General features: G+C 33.2%; 1 protein-coding gene across 2 annotated transcripts; it reads left to right on the plus strand.

Moving 5' to 3' along the window:
- Window positions 1–4,360: 4,360 nt before the first annotated feature.
- On the plus strand, window positions 4,361–18,969 carry LOC144845506 (KAT8 regulatory NSL complex subunit 1-like). Of its 2 annotated transcripts, XM_078702902.1 has the most exons (8): window positions 4,361–4,668; window positions 5,062–6,365; window positions 11,980–12,797; window positions 15,341–15,425; window positions 16,077–16,153; window positions 16,378–16,527; window positions 16,835–17,169; window positions 17,526–18,969. In XM_078702902.1, the coding sequence occupies exons 2-8, from the start codon at window positions 5,095–5,097 to the stop codon at window positions 18,195–18,197; spliced, it is 3,408 nt and encodes a 1,135-aa protein (XP_078559028.1). In that variant the 5' UTR covers window positions 4,361–4,668; window positions 5,062–5,094; the 3' UTR covers window positions 18,198–18,969. The 2 variants fall into 2 exon arrangements, with proteins under 2 accessions (XP_078559028.1, XP_078559020.1); XM_078702894.1 differs by having other exon boundaries at window positions 4,361–6,365.

Below are 18,969 nucleotides of genomic sequence, written 5' to 3' on the forward strand. Positions count from 1 at the left end.
TCGAGATTACTTTTCCAAACTAAGACTAATCATGGATTAAAGAATATATTCCTTAATCCATGGACTAATAGAGGGGCTTCTTTTTGAATGAACGCACTACAATTATAATTTGAGACTTTTGGACAAGAAGAAAATACAAGATGTAATCAAAGTACCATTTGGAAAACAATAAATAATTATAAAATAATATAGGCTTGGTTGTTGAGACAATTGTATTGATAATATACACGATCATATCTATTCTTTGACATTCAATAGGGGCCTAAAGTTAATCTCGAAAAGAAGCCCATACCGTTCATCACTATTGAATTAATTTCGAGATGGGTGGTTTCTTTTCGAATCGAGCTTCGGTAAAATCAATTGTAAATTTTATACTGTAATGTAAATACACTGTATATTTCATCATAAAATGACGTAGGCAATAGCCAACTAACATACGGGTAAATATGAAAGACACGTTTATGTGGATGACATCATCGGCGGGTATCATGATTATTTCATCATATTATCATCATGCGCAGATGATTCATCATTTTTACAGACCTGTATACGTTTCTCATTCTGGAGATGTAAAAGTCAATCGAAACTACGAAAAGCTGCCGACAAATTTGTTCAAATGCCAGGGAGAGTGAAACAAAATTACCGTAGCCAGCCCAGAAAGAGACACACCACCAACTCCCCTCTGCAACAAAGAGACAAACATCCCAGGCCCGTAAAGTCATGATTTGGAGGGGTGGTTCAATTAAAATTATTCGTTGTATAAAAAGATAAAGAGATGATGAGGGGGTTTCCACAACCTCAGGCCCCACCAAGGTTAGAGATGATAATTTGAAAGGACCCGAGATGACCCGGAGAAGTAAAAATTCGTGTCAAAGTGTGTTGAATTTATATATAATATAATTTTAAAATAAACAAACTGTTTATAAAATAGGCCTATAACAAATATAATTGAATATATACACATGGGTTGAGCGATTTGCGAGGAAGGAGTTCGATTGGACCTCCCATCGCTCAGCGCGCTCTCCCTCCCCGTGAGGATGACCATTTTGAGAATATTCTCCTTTAGTTGACCAAAAATTGACATGGGAACCATTAGATGGTTAAAACACAATGTCTGGTAGTAAAAATCGTGGTGCAAGTTTTGGATTTTAATAATGGATATGGCCTCAATGCCAACAAAGTATAAATGTTATTCCAAACCTACCAAATTGAAAAACTTACTATTAAGGCCCATTTACACTAGGACGATAACGATCGACGATAAATATTAATATAAGCATACAATTCTTTTAAATAAAACAAAAGAAATTAGAAAGGTTTTCGTTCTAGAACTATAGGATAATCATTTATGCTGTCTTTGATAAAAATAATATTTTTTAAATTCCCATCAAATGACGTCATGATAAATAAAAATAAAATCGTTGTATTGTCACGATATTTTTGCTCTTATGAATCATTTGATTGGACGTGTGAAAATATCATTTTCATCAAAAGAAGCATAGATGGTTATAGTTCTAGGATGAAAAGATTTTATATTTTTTTTGTTTTATGTATGAAAAATGCATAGGCCTATTAGTCTAGGCCTATTTATCGTCGATCGTTATCGTCCTAGTGTAATAAGGCCTTTATGGAGGTACTGAATAATTAGTATCATCCATGCTTTGCATGCTATTATTAATTCATTTTTAAACGACACACAATTTTCGTTCAGCAAATTTCTTTTTGTTTTTAAAGTTTTCTTCTCCCTTTTTTGAAAGTGGAGGGAGCCTGTCAACACATGATGTAAAAAGATATCACCGAGACCGATACGAAACCTTTACACACTAGGCCTACTGCAGTGATTCTATCCTAAACGTTCACATTTTTATATTTACAGCATATTATTATTGGGCCTACATTATTGTTCGTTTAGAGAATAGTTTAGGTAGTATTAGAGTATCAACATATTATTATGACCAATCTGGCGCGATTCGTAAATTTAGGCCTACTCCATGAAATGACTGAACAAAAAAAAAGTCGGTTAGCAGATTAATTACACTTAAACGAATTTTGCCAAACAATGGAAAACACGCTTCTTGCCCCACAAAAAGAACGCTGTAAGAAGCAGTTTAGTCATTGTGTAAAATTAAATGAAAACAATGCCTAATGTTTACACATTACCAGGGTTTTAAATTTGCGCGTGGTGGCTATTTTGTGATGGTTTGAGTGCGTGTTCTTTGGTCGTTTTCCTCCAATCACTATTAGTGAAATATTTCTTTAAAAGTAAAATATTAAAGATAATGTTGTCTCTAAAAGATTAAAAAAAATGTTTTTATTGAATATGCCATAATAAATAGTTATTCACTTTGGAATTGGATCGAAAAATATGATTATCCTGAAAAATTCTGTAATTTGAAGAAAAGAAAAACATTGAAACATGACAACATTTTGTTTTTTTTTCTACGGAAATGATTAACTTGATTAAAACTGCGAAACGGCTTAGACAATTTTCATGTTTTTAGGAGGGGATAAAACATAACACAAAGTATTTCACCAAATTGTATTGGTCTTTATTATTCGGTATTAAGTAACGAACGAACCGAAAAAGATATTTCGATACAAAATTAAAATCCCATATTATTCGTGAGGTCTATAGTATAGACTTGCTTCAAGTCTTATCTGTAGGCCTATTATCACAGGGAAGAGTGAAATTACACTCTTCCTATTCCTGGTGTTATATTGAACGCGTTTCCGCTCATATCAACCGCCTGCTCCGCGTTTTGAAAGCCCGTTTTCCATTAACGAATATTCGCGCGAAAGAACTTTTTTTTTAGTCCTGATTGGCTGTGACATTTTTCACGTCACAAAAACAAGAAACAATATTAATATGCATGCAGTCAACTATTTCGATTCACGCTAATAAAAATATTTTTACCGTCTTCCGTTCCGTTCCGTTCCATGAAACGGAAAAATAATCTAGCTGCTCCGCCGAGAGTATTATGTGCACGGATGATTTATAGGCCTGACTTAAAATATCTTTAAAAGTTAAACATTCAACAACCAAACACCTTTTATCTCCTCAATATTTTACTTATGACATTATTTAAATAATTTAATTGTTCTTTAATATTTGTTTGATGGAGATATAGTCTATAATGATGATGAGGCGAGGTTGCGCAACTTTTTGGCTACTCAAGAGTCGCCGAGTCACACACACAATCAACTATTTGCACATCCCATGTCATAGGCCTCTAGCTCCCGCAGCAAAATTCCGTATTATCACTATATTAATAATAAAAGCTCTGGAAAGAACTGTCTATTTATTGTGCTTAGCAAAATCATTTTATTTCGAATGAATGAATCGGCAAAAGTATGATGAATCAGCCGATCGATAAACCAATTGTATCAAGGGTATCGACTGTTTTCCCGCCACTCAAAAGGCATGAACATACTACCTAGTAGGCCTACCATACCAGGTAAACAATGGAGATATTTATAGCGCCACCCATGCCTACACCATCACTCACTTCACCACCCTTAAGTTGTAGGACAAATTTTACTTTAGCGTTATAAGACCATTTAAAAACAATTTTTGCAAGAATAATATTTTATACTGCTGAGTTAATTTTGTGCACTTCGCGGTTTCATCATCCTTGTTCTTTATGCTATCGAATCATATACCCAGCGCGCGAAATGTGACGGTTACTTTATTTAATTTCACCCCCACTGCTGGTGAAGGTAGGCTCTACTTGTAAGAAATAAAATGAATGAATTATTTTTTAGTACCTTACAGAATGACGGATCCCAATTGTGAAATAGTGATCAGGCATAACGGATAGGCTAGTGTTTATCGCATATGATATTAAAACGTTGTTACATTTTTCCTCTCATATAAAGCCAATTTTTCGTAAACGACGGCACCAACATAATAATTAAGCTATCTTTGGTCTGTCTGACGTCACAGTTTTCTGCGTCTCCTCTCCCTATTCATTTTTAATTAAGTTTTTGCAAATCTAGCTTTTAAACACACAGCATTATTTTTTTTAATTGATATTCGGATATTATATTAATTAACCAGAATATAAGACTAAGAGGCCGTACAATAAAAAGCAGGAAATATAGGCCTAAGCGGGGGCCTAAGCTTTTTTTATTGTGACTTTCAACAAAAGCAGACCTACCTCGCCACAAGAAGACTCAACAGCAGAGGGAGTGCGCCCATTACTGGTAATGACAAAACTGGCCAATAGAGCAATTCTCCTTAGAGGGGTAAGAGTATTGACGTAATGCTAGTATGTAAATGAGGCCAATATTTTTTTGTGTTGTGTGTGTGACGATCTCCGTGTGTTATGCTGCTACACACGATAAATAATATAATGAATGTAGGAAAGAAGTCCGCCATATTGAGAAGGAGCCCAATTGCATTGAGAACGAAAACAGAGAAAAAAAATAGCACAACGCGATATCAGGCTCATAATATAGGAAATTTTACACCTGTATGTATCGTTTTACTAGGATAGTAATATGTTGCGTTTGGTGAAATGAAGCTTTGAATTGCATTTTTCGTATCAAAACCAGGGCGGATCCTGTGAAAATACGTCGTAATTTTGAGGAGGGATTCGGGAACGTGGAGGTCGAGTCACGTGGTCCATTAACTTTGGCGATTCAATTTGTTATTGTCTTTGAAACATCGTAAGAACCTTTTGTTTTCAAAGCAGAGTCTGTAATTATTATTGTGATTTAATTTACATCGACAGAGGCTTCTAGGGTTCAATATTAACCTAAAATTGAGGTGCGTTTTCATAATATAAGGAGAATATATTTTAAAGGGATCACACCGCGGTAAAGTTTGCAGAAATCACGTGGTGGCCGGGTTTGCAGCTACTTAAAAGAAGGAAGATGATGACAAGATAGTGGGTGTAGGGTCATTCAAAATATTGGCATCTGAAAATAGAAGACGTCAACGTTTCCAACAATTTGTTTAGTGCAATATGCAAACATTTTTAATATGTGAAATGTATAAATAATTAATGAAACCTTAAATTTGTTATTGTTTATATTTTTTGTATGTTTACATCCAAAAAGGCAACCACATTGAGGCTATGGTGCACTGCTGCAATGGCTCCGGCCCTTACTGACGCAGCAGCCCATTCTCGCAGTTGCAAACTGCCCGCCTCGCCAATGAACCCAGAAAACAATAACAGTTTGAGGGCAAATCCAGGAAGTCCATCAGATCCAGGGATTGGGATAGGCCTTGGTGGCAGCGAAGAAATAATCTCACGTACACTCGCATTGGAAAGCGCGCAAATTATCAAAGGAGCCACTCTTGAGACTACTTTTCACCGAGTGGTCAATGGAAACGGAAAGCAGAAACATCTGGTTTCTGACAAAAGAATCTCATTGAATGGTAAAAATGGTGGAAGTAAGTTACTTATGACGAACGGAAACTCCCACCATCACACACTTTTGGAAAAAATATCTATTGATCTAACACCATTATCAAAAACAAACACACTTTCAACTAGTTCTATTACAGGAACCAATTTGCTTAAGAAAATTGATTTACCTACCAAAATAAATGGACATTCAAACGGAAATACAACAATGCCGCCAGAAACAACAAACTTAGATAGGTTACGATGTACTAAAAAAGAACAGAGTATACACCATGAACTAGGAAGGGATAGAGATATTTCCCCAAATACACCAATTCTAGACATTATTAATGATATTGAAAACATGAATACTGAGATGCCCGATAGTATCCATGATGATGTAGATGTCGACAACAACATTCCAAACATTTCTACTGGAGAGGCAGTAGCTCCAATTGATGTTAAATGCGACACCAATGAGGAAAAAGAAATGAAAATTGATGCAAAAAGAACTGATTCATTGAAAAGACAAAAGAAATTAGAACAACAAGCAATAGTGCTGATTAAACGAATTAGAAGAATACAGTCTCGCCAAATTAGTAGTCATGTGAAAAAACAGATAGGTGATGCTATCGACCATGAACATAAATTAAGGGAAATTGTTAAGGAACCAATTGAGGATGAAACATCATCTTCTGAAAGATTTCTGGAGAGCAATGCATTAGATGTTAATTCAAAGGATACCAAAGTTCAATCAAGACTTTTGCCTGGCAGTAATGGAAGTTTAGTAGGCCTAACTAGCCATGAGGGATCTCCTCATATAACTGAGGAATTTATAAAACCAAAAGCTAGTGATATGCATGTTGTGATTGGGAACTTAAATGCAGATCTTCGACACTTGGAAAATTCTATTGACTCTGATGCAACAGAAAGTAGTTCAGGGGGTGAAAGTGATGGTGAAAAAGAAGAGGATGATGTGAACAAATCATTACTAAAACTCCATAAAGTACCTTTGTAAGTATTGATTTTTTTTTAAATTTTTATATTTTACATCATTTCAATCAATGTACAGTATTTTGGGTTTTTTTTATATAAAATTTTTATTTATTTTTTTTTTACATACAGCTTATGTTTTTTGATATTTTAGAAAATGTTTGCATATAATTATAATTTAGGTTAATCAATTTTGTTCAATTTTTGAAGTAAAATGTTAAACATGATATTTACTTGGTGCACATCCTTAGGTACTCTACAGCGTCAGTAGATAACCTTTTTAGAAGAGAGGATTGGGGAGGGGTTATGAATGTCATTAATGTACAGAAAAGATAATACTGATGATACAGTAGAACATAATTTTCCACTTCTTAGGGACCATCTTGAATAGGAACATTAGTATTCGATAATGAATTACAGAAGAGAGTACTCACTGTAAAGTTCATTGTTTTCAATTTCACATTTTTTTAATTGACATCTTGAAAATATTTAAAGGTCTTAAAGGTAAATATTTGGTATTTTAGATGATCCCTGTTTGTACCTTCCCATCACAAATCTTGAGTATAATCCATTTATTTGTCAAAGAAATTCTTTTTGTAATTTTTTCTTGTGCTAAAATGTTCATAAAATAAAAGACATGAAATACTTATTTAATTGATGCGTTTAAGTCCCCTTTCTAGCAGCAGATTTAGATACCTTTAAATTCATAGTTATTCATTGTTTTCTAGTTTTTCAGGTTTAAACAAATTTAAATTAAACACAGTAATGAATCACTTGATCTAATGTCTGTGGCAATTTATAGTAAATTTGATGAGCCAATTTGTCCGAGTGTATATTTTTAAAAGTTGGTTCCCAATATCAGGCCCTGTTATTTTCTGAATTGTGTGGTTTCCTGGTATACTGTAGGTATGATGCTGGCAAAATGATATGTTGTTGAATAGTGAAAGCCAACCCAGTATTCTAGGCATAAATATACAAGCATTTTCTAAGTGGGTCGGTCCTATGGTGTCTCTCTGTCTAACCTTGATCTGAGAGGTTGACCCATTAATGACCTTTCTTTAAAAACGTAATAATCATGAAATGTTTCGATGTTATTTATGTATCGGACAACATTTGTTTCAGTTTACTTGCCAAGCCTCTCTGCAGTAGTCTTACTATCTGCTCATAACCTTCATTTTCTTATATACAGTAAATATTATGGGGATCTTCTCGGAATGTTGTGATGTTATTATTTATTGACCAAAATTTATTGATGATCAATACAAGTATCAAAATACACAACAATATTATAATTACTTTTGAATAAGTAAAGATATTTATCTAGTGTTTTATAAAGTCTGTATAAGATACCAACTGGTAGTGAGATTTATCTTTTGAATATTTACTTCCTAGATAGCATTCATACATTCCTTGTTTACCTTTTGTGACGTGTTTAACAGTTGTATGTTTATTTCCCGCCCCTTTACCAGGATACAACACATTTAATTGTGCTGGTACTGTATATACACTGTATAGAGACAATTTATAGTTGACTAACAGTAGGGATAACGATGTAAAATTAAAAGTTAATTTAATTGTGCTGGTACTGTATATACACTGTATAGAGACAATTTATAGTTGACTAACAGTAGGGATAACGATGTAAAATTAAAAGTTAATATTTTTCAAACAAATTATACATTGCCTGTTAGTATTTTGTATCAATATTATAATAAAAAAGAATTATGAAAATATGACTTGTAGTTTTCGAAATATAGGGTTTAAAACATCGTCGAAAATGATCGTTTTTAGCCACGAACGATGTAAACAAATTGCGCCCTCAGTCGACAATTGTATGAACTAGTCATTTTTCGTAAAAATAATTAAATAAAATCACGGTTTTAAGTAATATAATTTGTATATCAACATTGTAAAATTCAATAAAATATGATATTACTTATTTATTATATAAAAAAAAGTGTTAATTTAACCTCATTTGAAGAATTTCAATGCATTATTTTCACGTGTAATTGGACAGGCCTTAGACCATGTGACTTCACGGCACTTGCGAGAAAATTATTCCGCTGTGTGTTGAATCGCGTCAACCAATCAAAGGGCGAGAATCCAAAATCGTTCAACCGTGAGACCTGCGGAGCAGTCGAATGCAGAGGTTTGATTGGCTTGCAATGACATCATACCACAAAATGGCGTTTTTGTAGTTGAGCCCCTCGGAATTTTCCAAAAATTATTTTAAAAATGGACAAAACGGATATTTTTCATGGTATATGGGTTGTTACTATGAAATATTCGAATCATAAAGGCCTCATATCGGGATAAAACTGTTTTTTTAGCACTTAAAATTAATATTTTTCTTAGTAACAAGCACATGGTATGTAGAACTATATTATCTTGGTGTAGGAATAAAAAACATTTTGAGGTCATAAGAGGCTCAACTACAAAAATAAGGTTGAAAATGGTAGGTCATTGAGCCTTCCGAGGGTTTCGTAGTAAACAAAAGCTATACGCGCTAGGCGATAACGATCTTTTAACCACTATATTCACATTTTTGGTTGAATGAAATGGAAATAAAAAATACTTGATCTTATAGAATAATAGGTAAATAAATATTTACTCAAAAGGATATTTTCATAATTAATTTATTTTCAGAATAATTACCTAATAAAAAGTGTTTACCAAAGTAAAAAAACACCGCGTCAATGACATTGCGCGCATAGTAACGTGCGCGCTGTTTAATCGTGGTAATGAAAATGGAGTCAGCTCTCGGTATCCCTACTAACAGTACTTTAAACATGTTTGATTTCCTTTTTAGTGATTTTTGTAGATTATTGTAAAAGTAATGTTTTGTGATCACATGATATAGTACGACTAGTGCACAACATGTGTTTTTTGGGGATTTTATTAATTACTTGGCTATGTGTACCTAAAATTTGCATATTATGTAAGACTATGTTTATCAGTAATCCTTGTAAATAGTTCCTGACAAATATATTAATACTGTGTATGTACATGACATAAAAATAAAGTATTCAGTTTGAAAAAAAATGAATGGACGAAAAAAAAGCGCTTTCGGCAGAGCTTGTTCATGTAGTACCCTCAAATTTAGCATTAACATTTGGCATCTAACCGCGCTACGCCTAGGCTATAGTACTGTAGACCCTGTCGCGATCGCGGCCCACACGATGAGCCTTCTTGAATTGAGTTTGCTTAGCTAGCTAGGTCTAAAAAATGAAAAACCTGACGTACGATACATGTGTGTGTTGCATGGGCTGCTGCATACAAAACAACGAGTTATGATTATGTCACAGACACTAGGCTGGGCCGGCTCTGCAGCACGTCGTAAGTGGAATGTACCACTTTATTCTGATTTATTACTGTATTATTCATTAACGATTTGAAAGAATTGTTAATCATGTAACATCGCAGGTGCATTAATTACCTACGGCACCTCTAGCCCCCTCGTCAGGGAGCCTAGCCCATCCGCCGAGGAACGCGGGTACTTCGTGGAGGAATATATTATATATCTCTATGATAATATATAGTAAAAGTCGTTCCCATTCACTTCAAAGCTTCAGCGCCTAGAAAACCGCGACGTTCCATTGACCGTGAGTACGTCAGATTCATTATTGCCAGCAATCTAACTACTAACAATAGATACGCACTTGTCTGGCGGTATCCCTTTGTATGAATCGTTCAACGTTGGGTCCAAACGCGTGATATGTTCCATCCAGGGACCAAAATGTGTACTGTAGTTACTTTCCAGGCGAAGGTTTACGTCGTGTACTGTGTATCGACGTACACTATATCTGGAAAAAACAAATTATTTTAATTGTTCGTATGTTAACCAATTTTTTAATTTATGAGTAACCCTCTGTACCGTGGGCCACCTAAAATAGACATTTAATTATAGGCCTACTGGAGGCTTGTTGCGTAACACAGAAAAATATTGTGCAGAGCCAAAAAAATCATGATTTTGGCCCTCTATCGGCAGAACCTCAAGTAAGCGGTCACCTCCCGTAAGCGGCCACCACGAGGGTGGCCGCTTACGGGAGGTTCAACTGTATTATAGATAGTAATTCTTGCAAAATGATATTTTATAATATTGTGACAACATTAAGCGTTAATTATGTTTTTCCCTGTATTTTATAGAATAACAAGTTTGATCATTTTGATTAAAATTTTGCATAAATATACGTAACTATATGTAATTATTATGTACCATAACTGAATTAAATGCAAAAAGGAAATTTGGACACAACAAGGCAGTTAATATAGTTATTATATATTTTATGTACATCTCGTGAAAAATACTGTAATTATTGTAAATAAAAGAATGGTAATTATGTCATTTGATGAGGACCCTTTTGATGATACCACCGACTACCTAGCTTGGCAAAGTTTGACAGCCTTGTTCTTGCATTGGGCATTCGCATTCATTTTGCCAATTTATATATATTACCAACATTCATGAAAAGATTATAAATTATATTTACGGAGTGTTTAATACTTTAGATGAGTAACAAATTAAATAGAAGTAGTAGTACAATAAAAGGACATGTTTTTAAAGATAAATTAAATTTATTAACGACGTTTAGAAAAGGTTAATTAGGTATGTTATATACAAATATCCAAATAAAGACCTGTCTATTTGTTTTATCTAGTCTGAGTTGTTTTAATTACTGTTGTATGCTAATAGATTGTTTTATGAGCTAGTCTCAATTCATAAGTTAGGGATCACATTCAACTTGCTTTAATCTACAGTAGTGTTGAAGCCACTAGTGTCTTCGTTCCATGTTTAAACATTAAACTTCTATGTAACATCATTAAATATCAGTGAGCTATAAATCACGCTTGTTCGGTGATTTTATGTTGGGTGAGACCTGTTCCTAATGAGAACAGTGAAAGTTCCCTAAACAATTTTCAGGAAATTGTATACATGTGGTGTGGGGATGGGATGTAGTGGGTGTATTTTCAGAAATTATTTCGTCAGATTTTTTAATTTAATTTTTAAAATCATGTTTAATTTATTTATTTAATTTAAATGATCTGTACTGTATAAACAAAAATAGCTTTTTTCCAATATTTGAGGAAAGAAAATAAAACTTCCTAGTATGCATATTTTTCAATTTAATCAAAATATGATTAAATGCTATGTTAAATACAATTTCATTGAGATTTTATTTGGGATAATGATAATTATGGGTTTTTTATTCAAATTTTGCCTTTATAATTAATTTGTCTTTATAGTAATACTAAATTTACTTTGTTGCTACCAACTATTGACTGCTAATTTAAATATGAATGTAACTGTTCACCTGCACCACCTACTCAAAGAACCATTACATTAAGGGACGGTCTTAACAAATCATTTCTAATTTTTTTTAAATTCTAATCCCTGATGAACTTGGTAGAATTAGTACATTCATTAGTATTATTCATTTCAAATAACGGAATCAATTTTGTACTGTGTTGAAAGTACTTTTAATTGCAGACATCCAAGATGAAACCTCATTTCTCAAGTAGAATCGTGGAATCTTACTAAGAGACTATTATATTCCTATTATGATGAATGTATATATTCCACTAATATTAATAAATGACAAACTTAACTTGACCATATTTCACTTCTTTATTGTAGACATAAAAGATCGTTATGGCGGTGGGCAAAAGCAAGATCAGCTATAGCAAGTCGATGGACATGGTTACAAGCACAAGTATCGGATTTAGAATATCGTATTAGACAACAAAATGATATTCATAGACAGATTCGTTCCACGAAAGGTGCTGTAACACTCGGTGAACCGCCATCTGCCGAAGAAATTCTTCGAATTAAGACTGTAAACAGTAATTACAGATCTGGTAAAAAGCTTTCTCCAATTGAAGCGAAAATTGCCAGATTAGAAGGCAAGAATGAACTGTCCCCTTCTAACATCTCAATGTTGCTATGTAATGTTGATAAACAAAGTGCAAAATTACAAAAATCTTTTCAAAACTGTGTATCGCCAATTTTAGGAACACCAACACCGCACCACCATGCAACCAATGGTGGTGGAGATAAGATTCATCCAAATCGAACTACTACCATAAATGGAACAAAAACAAACCTAGAAACGCCTAACAATCAGCATAAACGAATAAGATTAGAATCCAATACTCCTAGTCCAACATCATTTTCCGTGCAAATACCGACTGAGGAAAAATATTGTGCCAGGACGAGGCCGGTAAAATACTACCGAAAAAGGCGCATTGTTAGATCAGGTGGGATGCATTATTTGAGTCGGAAAGCTGCAAAACGATCAACTGTAAAATGTAAATGTTGTCAGCCGCAGATGCCATGTGTAATGTGTGGAGGCCGGTATAATAATTTAAAGCCATTAGATACAAACTTTATGCCTGAGAAAGAGAGGTTATCATTACTTGATTACTCATACCATCCTGTATTGTCCTTCAAAAAAGGTAAGAGAAAAACTTTTGTTTGAGTTATTTTTTTAAAAAGAAATTATGAATAATTCATAGAAAATATCGTTTCTAAATTCATTGTTTTCCCGAGGATTGATCTTTTTCCCCCTCTTTTTTTCCTATCAATCATTAGTCACAAATTGCAATATACCATCAATTAGATGTAATTAACAATAATATAACAATGTGACAACAGGCAGGGTTTTCACTTTAGTGACTTGATGAGTTGATGTTGAAATTCAATTATGTTTGCCTTGTATCGGTCTTGTGGATTTTCATTCCCATTGGATTTTAAAGTATGATATTGTAACACAAAATGGAATACACACAGAGGACTCTTTCTCTCTCTCTATCTCTAGTATAGACCTACCTGGGTTAAATGCTAATTTTCTCCAACAATTTGAAGTACAGTTGTATATCTGTCTTTAGTTATTTTAATTTAATAAAAAAAATATTCCAATCAACCTTTTATTTCACAAGTTAACATTGACTTAATTTTACTTTGTAATGTGAGTGATTATTTCTTATTGATAGACATCAAGAACGTTGTACCTTATTTGCCAAAAGCCTCTGTAGAGATTCTTAGATAGACTACATGCCAAACACAATCTCAGTCCTGTTCCATATTTGATTAGATTTTAAATGAATAATTTGTAATTTTTGCCTTTTAATGTAGTTTTACTGTTTCTTCATATGTATTTTGATGTTCAATTGGTTTTTTATGACATATCCGTAATTTTAACCAATTTTATACATATTTTGTAAATTGAAACGCAATTCAGCATGGGACCCATTCAGCATTTTTGCTGTCATGTTTTAATAATCTTTTTGTTTTAGGAATAAATACCAATTATGAATATAGTGCCAGTGTAGTGGTCAGATATTTTTAGTTCTGGTCAAGCCTACAACTACCAATGGTGGGAAGAGCCCTAAATTATAAATTGAATTATGTAGATCGCAATTTGTTGAACAGTTGATTGCAACAGTTTAAAAAGAACTATTTTAAAATTAGATATAAAAATTCTAATTGGAAAACAAATTGCTGCCATTTTTGTGAAAGAAAAGTTCAAACTAGTTTGGTGATGAGATATTAATTAATGGCAAATGACTTAAAGCATGAATGAAGATTTTTTTATCTATTGATTAAATAGTTGGCATAGGATAATTCATATATTTCGGTGTGGATCTTAAGTTACCCTGAAGACAATATTTGATATGTTGTACAATATTAACTGCGATGATGGACCACTCTTTGTGCATTGTGTTATTCTCCCACCTTTCACTATATTGATTACATCCTAGCAACAAATTATCAACACAATTTCAGTTGAACTTGTCCATTTATTGACTTATCCTATTTATTGGAATGTTTGTGTTTAATGTGAAAGTAATTGGTGTGAACAACTGCTATCAAAACAATGTAACAGGTTAAATACATTAAAATGACATTTTGCATAAACTATGTGAAAATAATGCTATATTATCCATCCCAGCTAAAGAAACCTCAGATTTTTAAAAAAAAAACCAAATATTATCAGTTTTATGAATTTATGTCTGAGGTTACAACTTGTTGGTCAAATTTGTAACAAAATACCTGTACAGTAAATTTAGGGTATGCTCAGACTCACCGCGTTAAGGCAGCATTATCTATGTAAGGTGTACAGTAATCTGTGGCGTTAAACAGCCAAGGTGTTCAGACACAATGATCAACATTCCAATGCCTTGCGTCAAAACACTCAGATCAGAACTATGTATACATTCATGACAATGCATAAAAGTTTACATCGTGAAGTTGTTTTTTAGGTTTTTTTTATTTATATAATGTTAATTCAAATATACTGATTTGCATTATAATTTCAAACATAATATTAACGGACAATTATATGATTAATTGATTTAATTTATGAAAAGATCATATAGCTGGCGCCAACTGTACTGTTCTTTAAAATTGAAAACCTGAAAATACATTTGACGTAGCTATTTCGCTGTCGTAAACTAGGATACATGTATGTAGTTGTAGTCGTGTCTTTTCATTGGTAAAATCACTGATGCATCACTGGATTAGCGTTATTAAATCTGTACCCTCTCCTGCTAGAGTTATTAACGGCAATGGCGAGGCGTAACAACTATCTAACACTAATCCGTGGCCTAGTTCAGACACAAAAATATGTATGCCGCTTACATAATGCTACCTTAATGCTGTGAGTCTGAACATACCCGTATATTTGGAATATAATATCTTTTTGAAATTACAAAAAGTAATTGGTATTTAAACAATAATAGTATCCTACCTGGATCAACTGACAATAGGCAAGACATCCATTAAAGGACTATTAAATACTAAACATTACTTGAGTCTTAACTTACAGTATTACACGATTTGTAAGGGTACATTAATTAATATGTTTTTAAATTGAATCATAATGAAAGTGAAATTGTTTAAATATAATATCTTTTGAAAGTAATTATCACCTTGAAACAATAATAATAATAATAATGATTTATTTTAATGGAATATATTTCTTCTGTTTTATTTGTAGATGTTCCTGCTACAGTACGATTAGAAAACTTAATCACTAATGGTGACTGGCAACGAAGGTCCAACAACAAAACACAGAATAGGAAGTATGTAACATTTATTAATATCACACATGCTTTTTACACATAACATGAAAACAAAGAGTGGTTGTACTCCTTAATAGTAAGTATGAAGGTGGCAAAGCCAATCCACCAATCATGCTTTGTTAACAACAAAATTGGTACCATATTCAACTATTTCTTTATTTCAAATTTAATTTAGAATTATATATTGCCTAAGCAAAAAGAATTCTTATCAATAACTTTTTTTCGGAAAAACTATTCTTACAGAATAGATTGTGAATGCACAGAAGTATTCAACTGAGGAACTATAGAGGGCTCACTATAGTTATTCAATCTAATCAAATCAGCATCATCAAACAAATTTTTGTTTTTTCCCTGTTCTTATAATATTTTGTTTTTTAAAGATATCATTTTCTCCCTGATGTTCCATAATAGTTATTCAATCTTCATTTGTCATCTTTTTTGGCCCGACAATACATCTTTATTAAGTGTATTTCCTATTAATAATTTTTAAGTTGAAATTCATAAAGTTGACATAATTGTTATTTATAGGACCAAGTCAATTACTTTTGTTAATATCTTGCATCACAATGTTGTCAGCATGGATCACCTGATTTCAAATCTAGTGTAGCTTACTGTGTTGCAGTATTATTAATGAATTTGTTTTTATTGTAGGAAATCTCGGTTGTCAAGTAGAGATAAAAAGGCAAAGCGAAAACTGTCCAAAACCTCATCTTTTCTGTTTGCATCAAGTAAGTAACAATTGTAAAAATTTTGTTAATCTACCAAAAATGTATCATAGTTTATCTTTATACCAAAAACATTGTGTATACTGCTTTGTAATTTAGCAATTGGTAAAATTAAAATAAATTTCATTCTAGGATTTTGTTTTTCTTTCTACTAGATCAGGTCATACCAAATTAATTAGAATTTTAACTTTGTCATATTACTAAAATGAAATGTTATTTACTTGTAGAATTGCGTGAACTAAAGCAACTGAAAAAAGAAAGCAAGATCTTATCCCGTTCACATTCACAACCAACAACTCCAAAGGGCTTGCTAGATATATCACGGCAATGTCGTACCGACATAAAAAACAAACGGGCAGCAGCACAGTTAGCTATTGGTAAGTATCGCCAAGACAAGACATGCTTGATAATGACAGCCTCGTGTACAATTCAAAGTGTTAGAGAAGTCTGATTTTTGTTTAATTGTATGATTGTATGAATTCGAAATAAAAGCAAACAAACAATATCAAAAAGTTAAGGCTGATTGCAAAACAAAACCATACTTTCTGATATCTGGATGTTCCTTTGGTGAGTGCTGAAATCAGACTGAGTGGAACACTTTAACCCTGTGCCTAGCACACACGCATCCATACAATTATTAAAAAATACAACATTAATTAATAAAACATTTTCTCTTGTGTGTAGCTGCTTTAAAGAAACGGGCACGTAGTCTTTCACTGACGGATATAAACTGTAAAACGCCCTCTGGAGCAAACACGCCAACAACTGATGGACAAGGATTGAACACATTATTTAACTCCATGCCAACAAACTCACTTAACTCAATGAGACGCAAGTTTAATCCTAATGATGCGTACGATATTGATAACATTGTCATTCCTTACTCCATCTTGGCTTCAACACGTGTTGAAAAACTACAATACAAAGAAATTGTGACCCCAAAATGGAGACTGGTTACAGAGGATGAAGTATCAAAGAGAAATAGTCTTTTACAAACAGCAGATGATTTATCAGATGAGGTACGTAAGAACAAAACTGGTCAACTTTGGAAAAAAGAAAAAAACAATTGTTATAATAATGTAATTGTCATGCCTTAAATCAATAACTTATGCAAATGTTTGTTGTTTTGGTAGTTTGCAGAAAAGTTGTCTACATTATGCAAACATACATTATATGTCTAAACAGAGTTGTATATTATAATTATGTACATTAGTTGTAATTGCATACTATAAATAATTCTGGAAAAAAAAAAGTAGTTAATAGTTCTCTTATTTCTCTTATTTATTTAAATGCAACTCCCAATTATATTAATGTATAATGAAGATCTAAATTGTCTGTTTATCTATCAATCAACAAATTTGTGTTTATGTTACAGGATGAAAAGCAAACTTTTGAAGCCATCCAATTGAGACACAACAAATCAGAAGTCCTGGAGAAGTCGCTGTACATTAGAGCTTTGACAGATCTTTCACATAGCAATATGAAGAGAAATCATTCACGAAGATCGCGTACAATTAGTGCAACAACACCAGATTCATTGCCGCCAGTCTCACCAGACTTAAACAGCAGTGAAACACAGATGTCAGATGGCCTTAATACAACTTTTGCAGTTGCTTCACTCCCAACAAGTACATCTGTGACACCCTCACCTTCGCCTGTCACTGTTCCTGATGCATGTGCGACAATGGAGAGAAGTACACGTCGTATTTCAAACAATAGTGAAAGCACTGTAGACTTGGAAGAGGAGATATTGATGGTAGACCCGTGGCCATTACGAACTTTTCCACTTACAGAGGAAGAGACTAAAGAACTAGAAGAGATTCCTGGTGCATACCAAGAATTGGATTTTGGCAAATCTAGTGGGGTTTCTACGCCAAAGAGCACTGTTACATTGAGTCGGTCAGGCTCTCGATCAGAACTCAGCTCAGATGCTGAAGACAATCCAAATGAAGATCCTAATGATCCTGAGTGGACAGTGGTAATGAAGCAGAAGAAGGTTGAGGTTACACCTAAGGGCTCTATTGTCCTTAAGCTTGCAAGACGATGAAAGTGCAAAAGTTGACGAATGAAAAGGCAGAATGTGCTGGCTCTCGAGGAAGATCTGCAAGAGCAAAAAGCAAACTCTCCCAGAAGGTGTAAGCTAGTATGCGCGAGTAAAAACAAAGAGAGTAGTTTCAAGAGTCAACTTCCACTAGATATGCAAGCTCAAGAAATGATAATTGCCAATTAGTGGTGAAACCCTCTCAAGTAGTTAGCATGTTTACTCAGAATTCACTCTCTTGAGTCTTAGCAGGAAAGAATGCATGTGATAAATGTAGCTCTAGGAATGGAAAACTAGCTTTTTTACATCGTGTACATGTGTGTTTGTCAAATTTAAAATTAAAACAAATCATTGAGAAGCTATTGTATTATCACACATGAAGTCCTCGCCTGTTATTGCTATTAGATCTTGCACTCCATTACACGGCACACATAATTATTTTAAAAGTACCAACAAAAAAATAAAAATAAAAAATTTGACTAAAACGCTTTTACATAATGTTTTGCTTACAAAGATCGTATTAGCTTGCCGTTGGGCATTATGACTGTAATTGTTCCCTATCCCAATAAAAGATTGTATAACTATATATAATATTTTACAGGTTTTCTAGAGTAGCAGTATGAAAAAGGGATGTTATTTTTTTATGTTCTTATGTGTTACATTAACACATTTATTAATTTGTGTTTACTGTTATCAAACATTGTTTTTGCTCAGGTATCGTTAAAGCAAAAGAATGAAAAAAGAAAGAAAAAATTTAATCCAAAAACATGCATGTTTA

Source organism: Antedon bifida, chromosome 1 (assembly GCF_963402885.1).
Source record: "Antedon bifida chromosome 1, ecAntBifi1.1, whole genome shotgun sequence".
Lineage (NCBI taxonomy): Eukaryota > Metazoa > Echinodermata > Crinoidea > Comatulida > Antedonidae > Antedon > Antedon bifida.

Excerpts from the sequence above, each read along its gene's own strand:
- LOC144845506 (XM_078702894.1), top strand. The coding sequence starts at position 5,044 with ATGTTTACATCCAAAAAGGCAACCACATTGAGGCTATGGTGCACTGCT. Across the intron at positions 12,798-15,340 it reads TGTATTGTCCTTCAAAAAAG|ATGTTCCTGCTACAGTACGA; the intron begins GTAAGAGAAAAA and ends TTTTATTTGTAG. Across the intron at positions 16,528-16,834 it reads AGCAGCACAGTTAGCTATTG|CTGCTTTAAAGAAACGGGCA; the intron begins GTAAGTATCGCC and ends TCTTGTGTGTAG.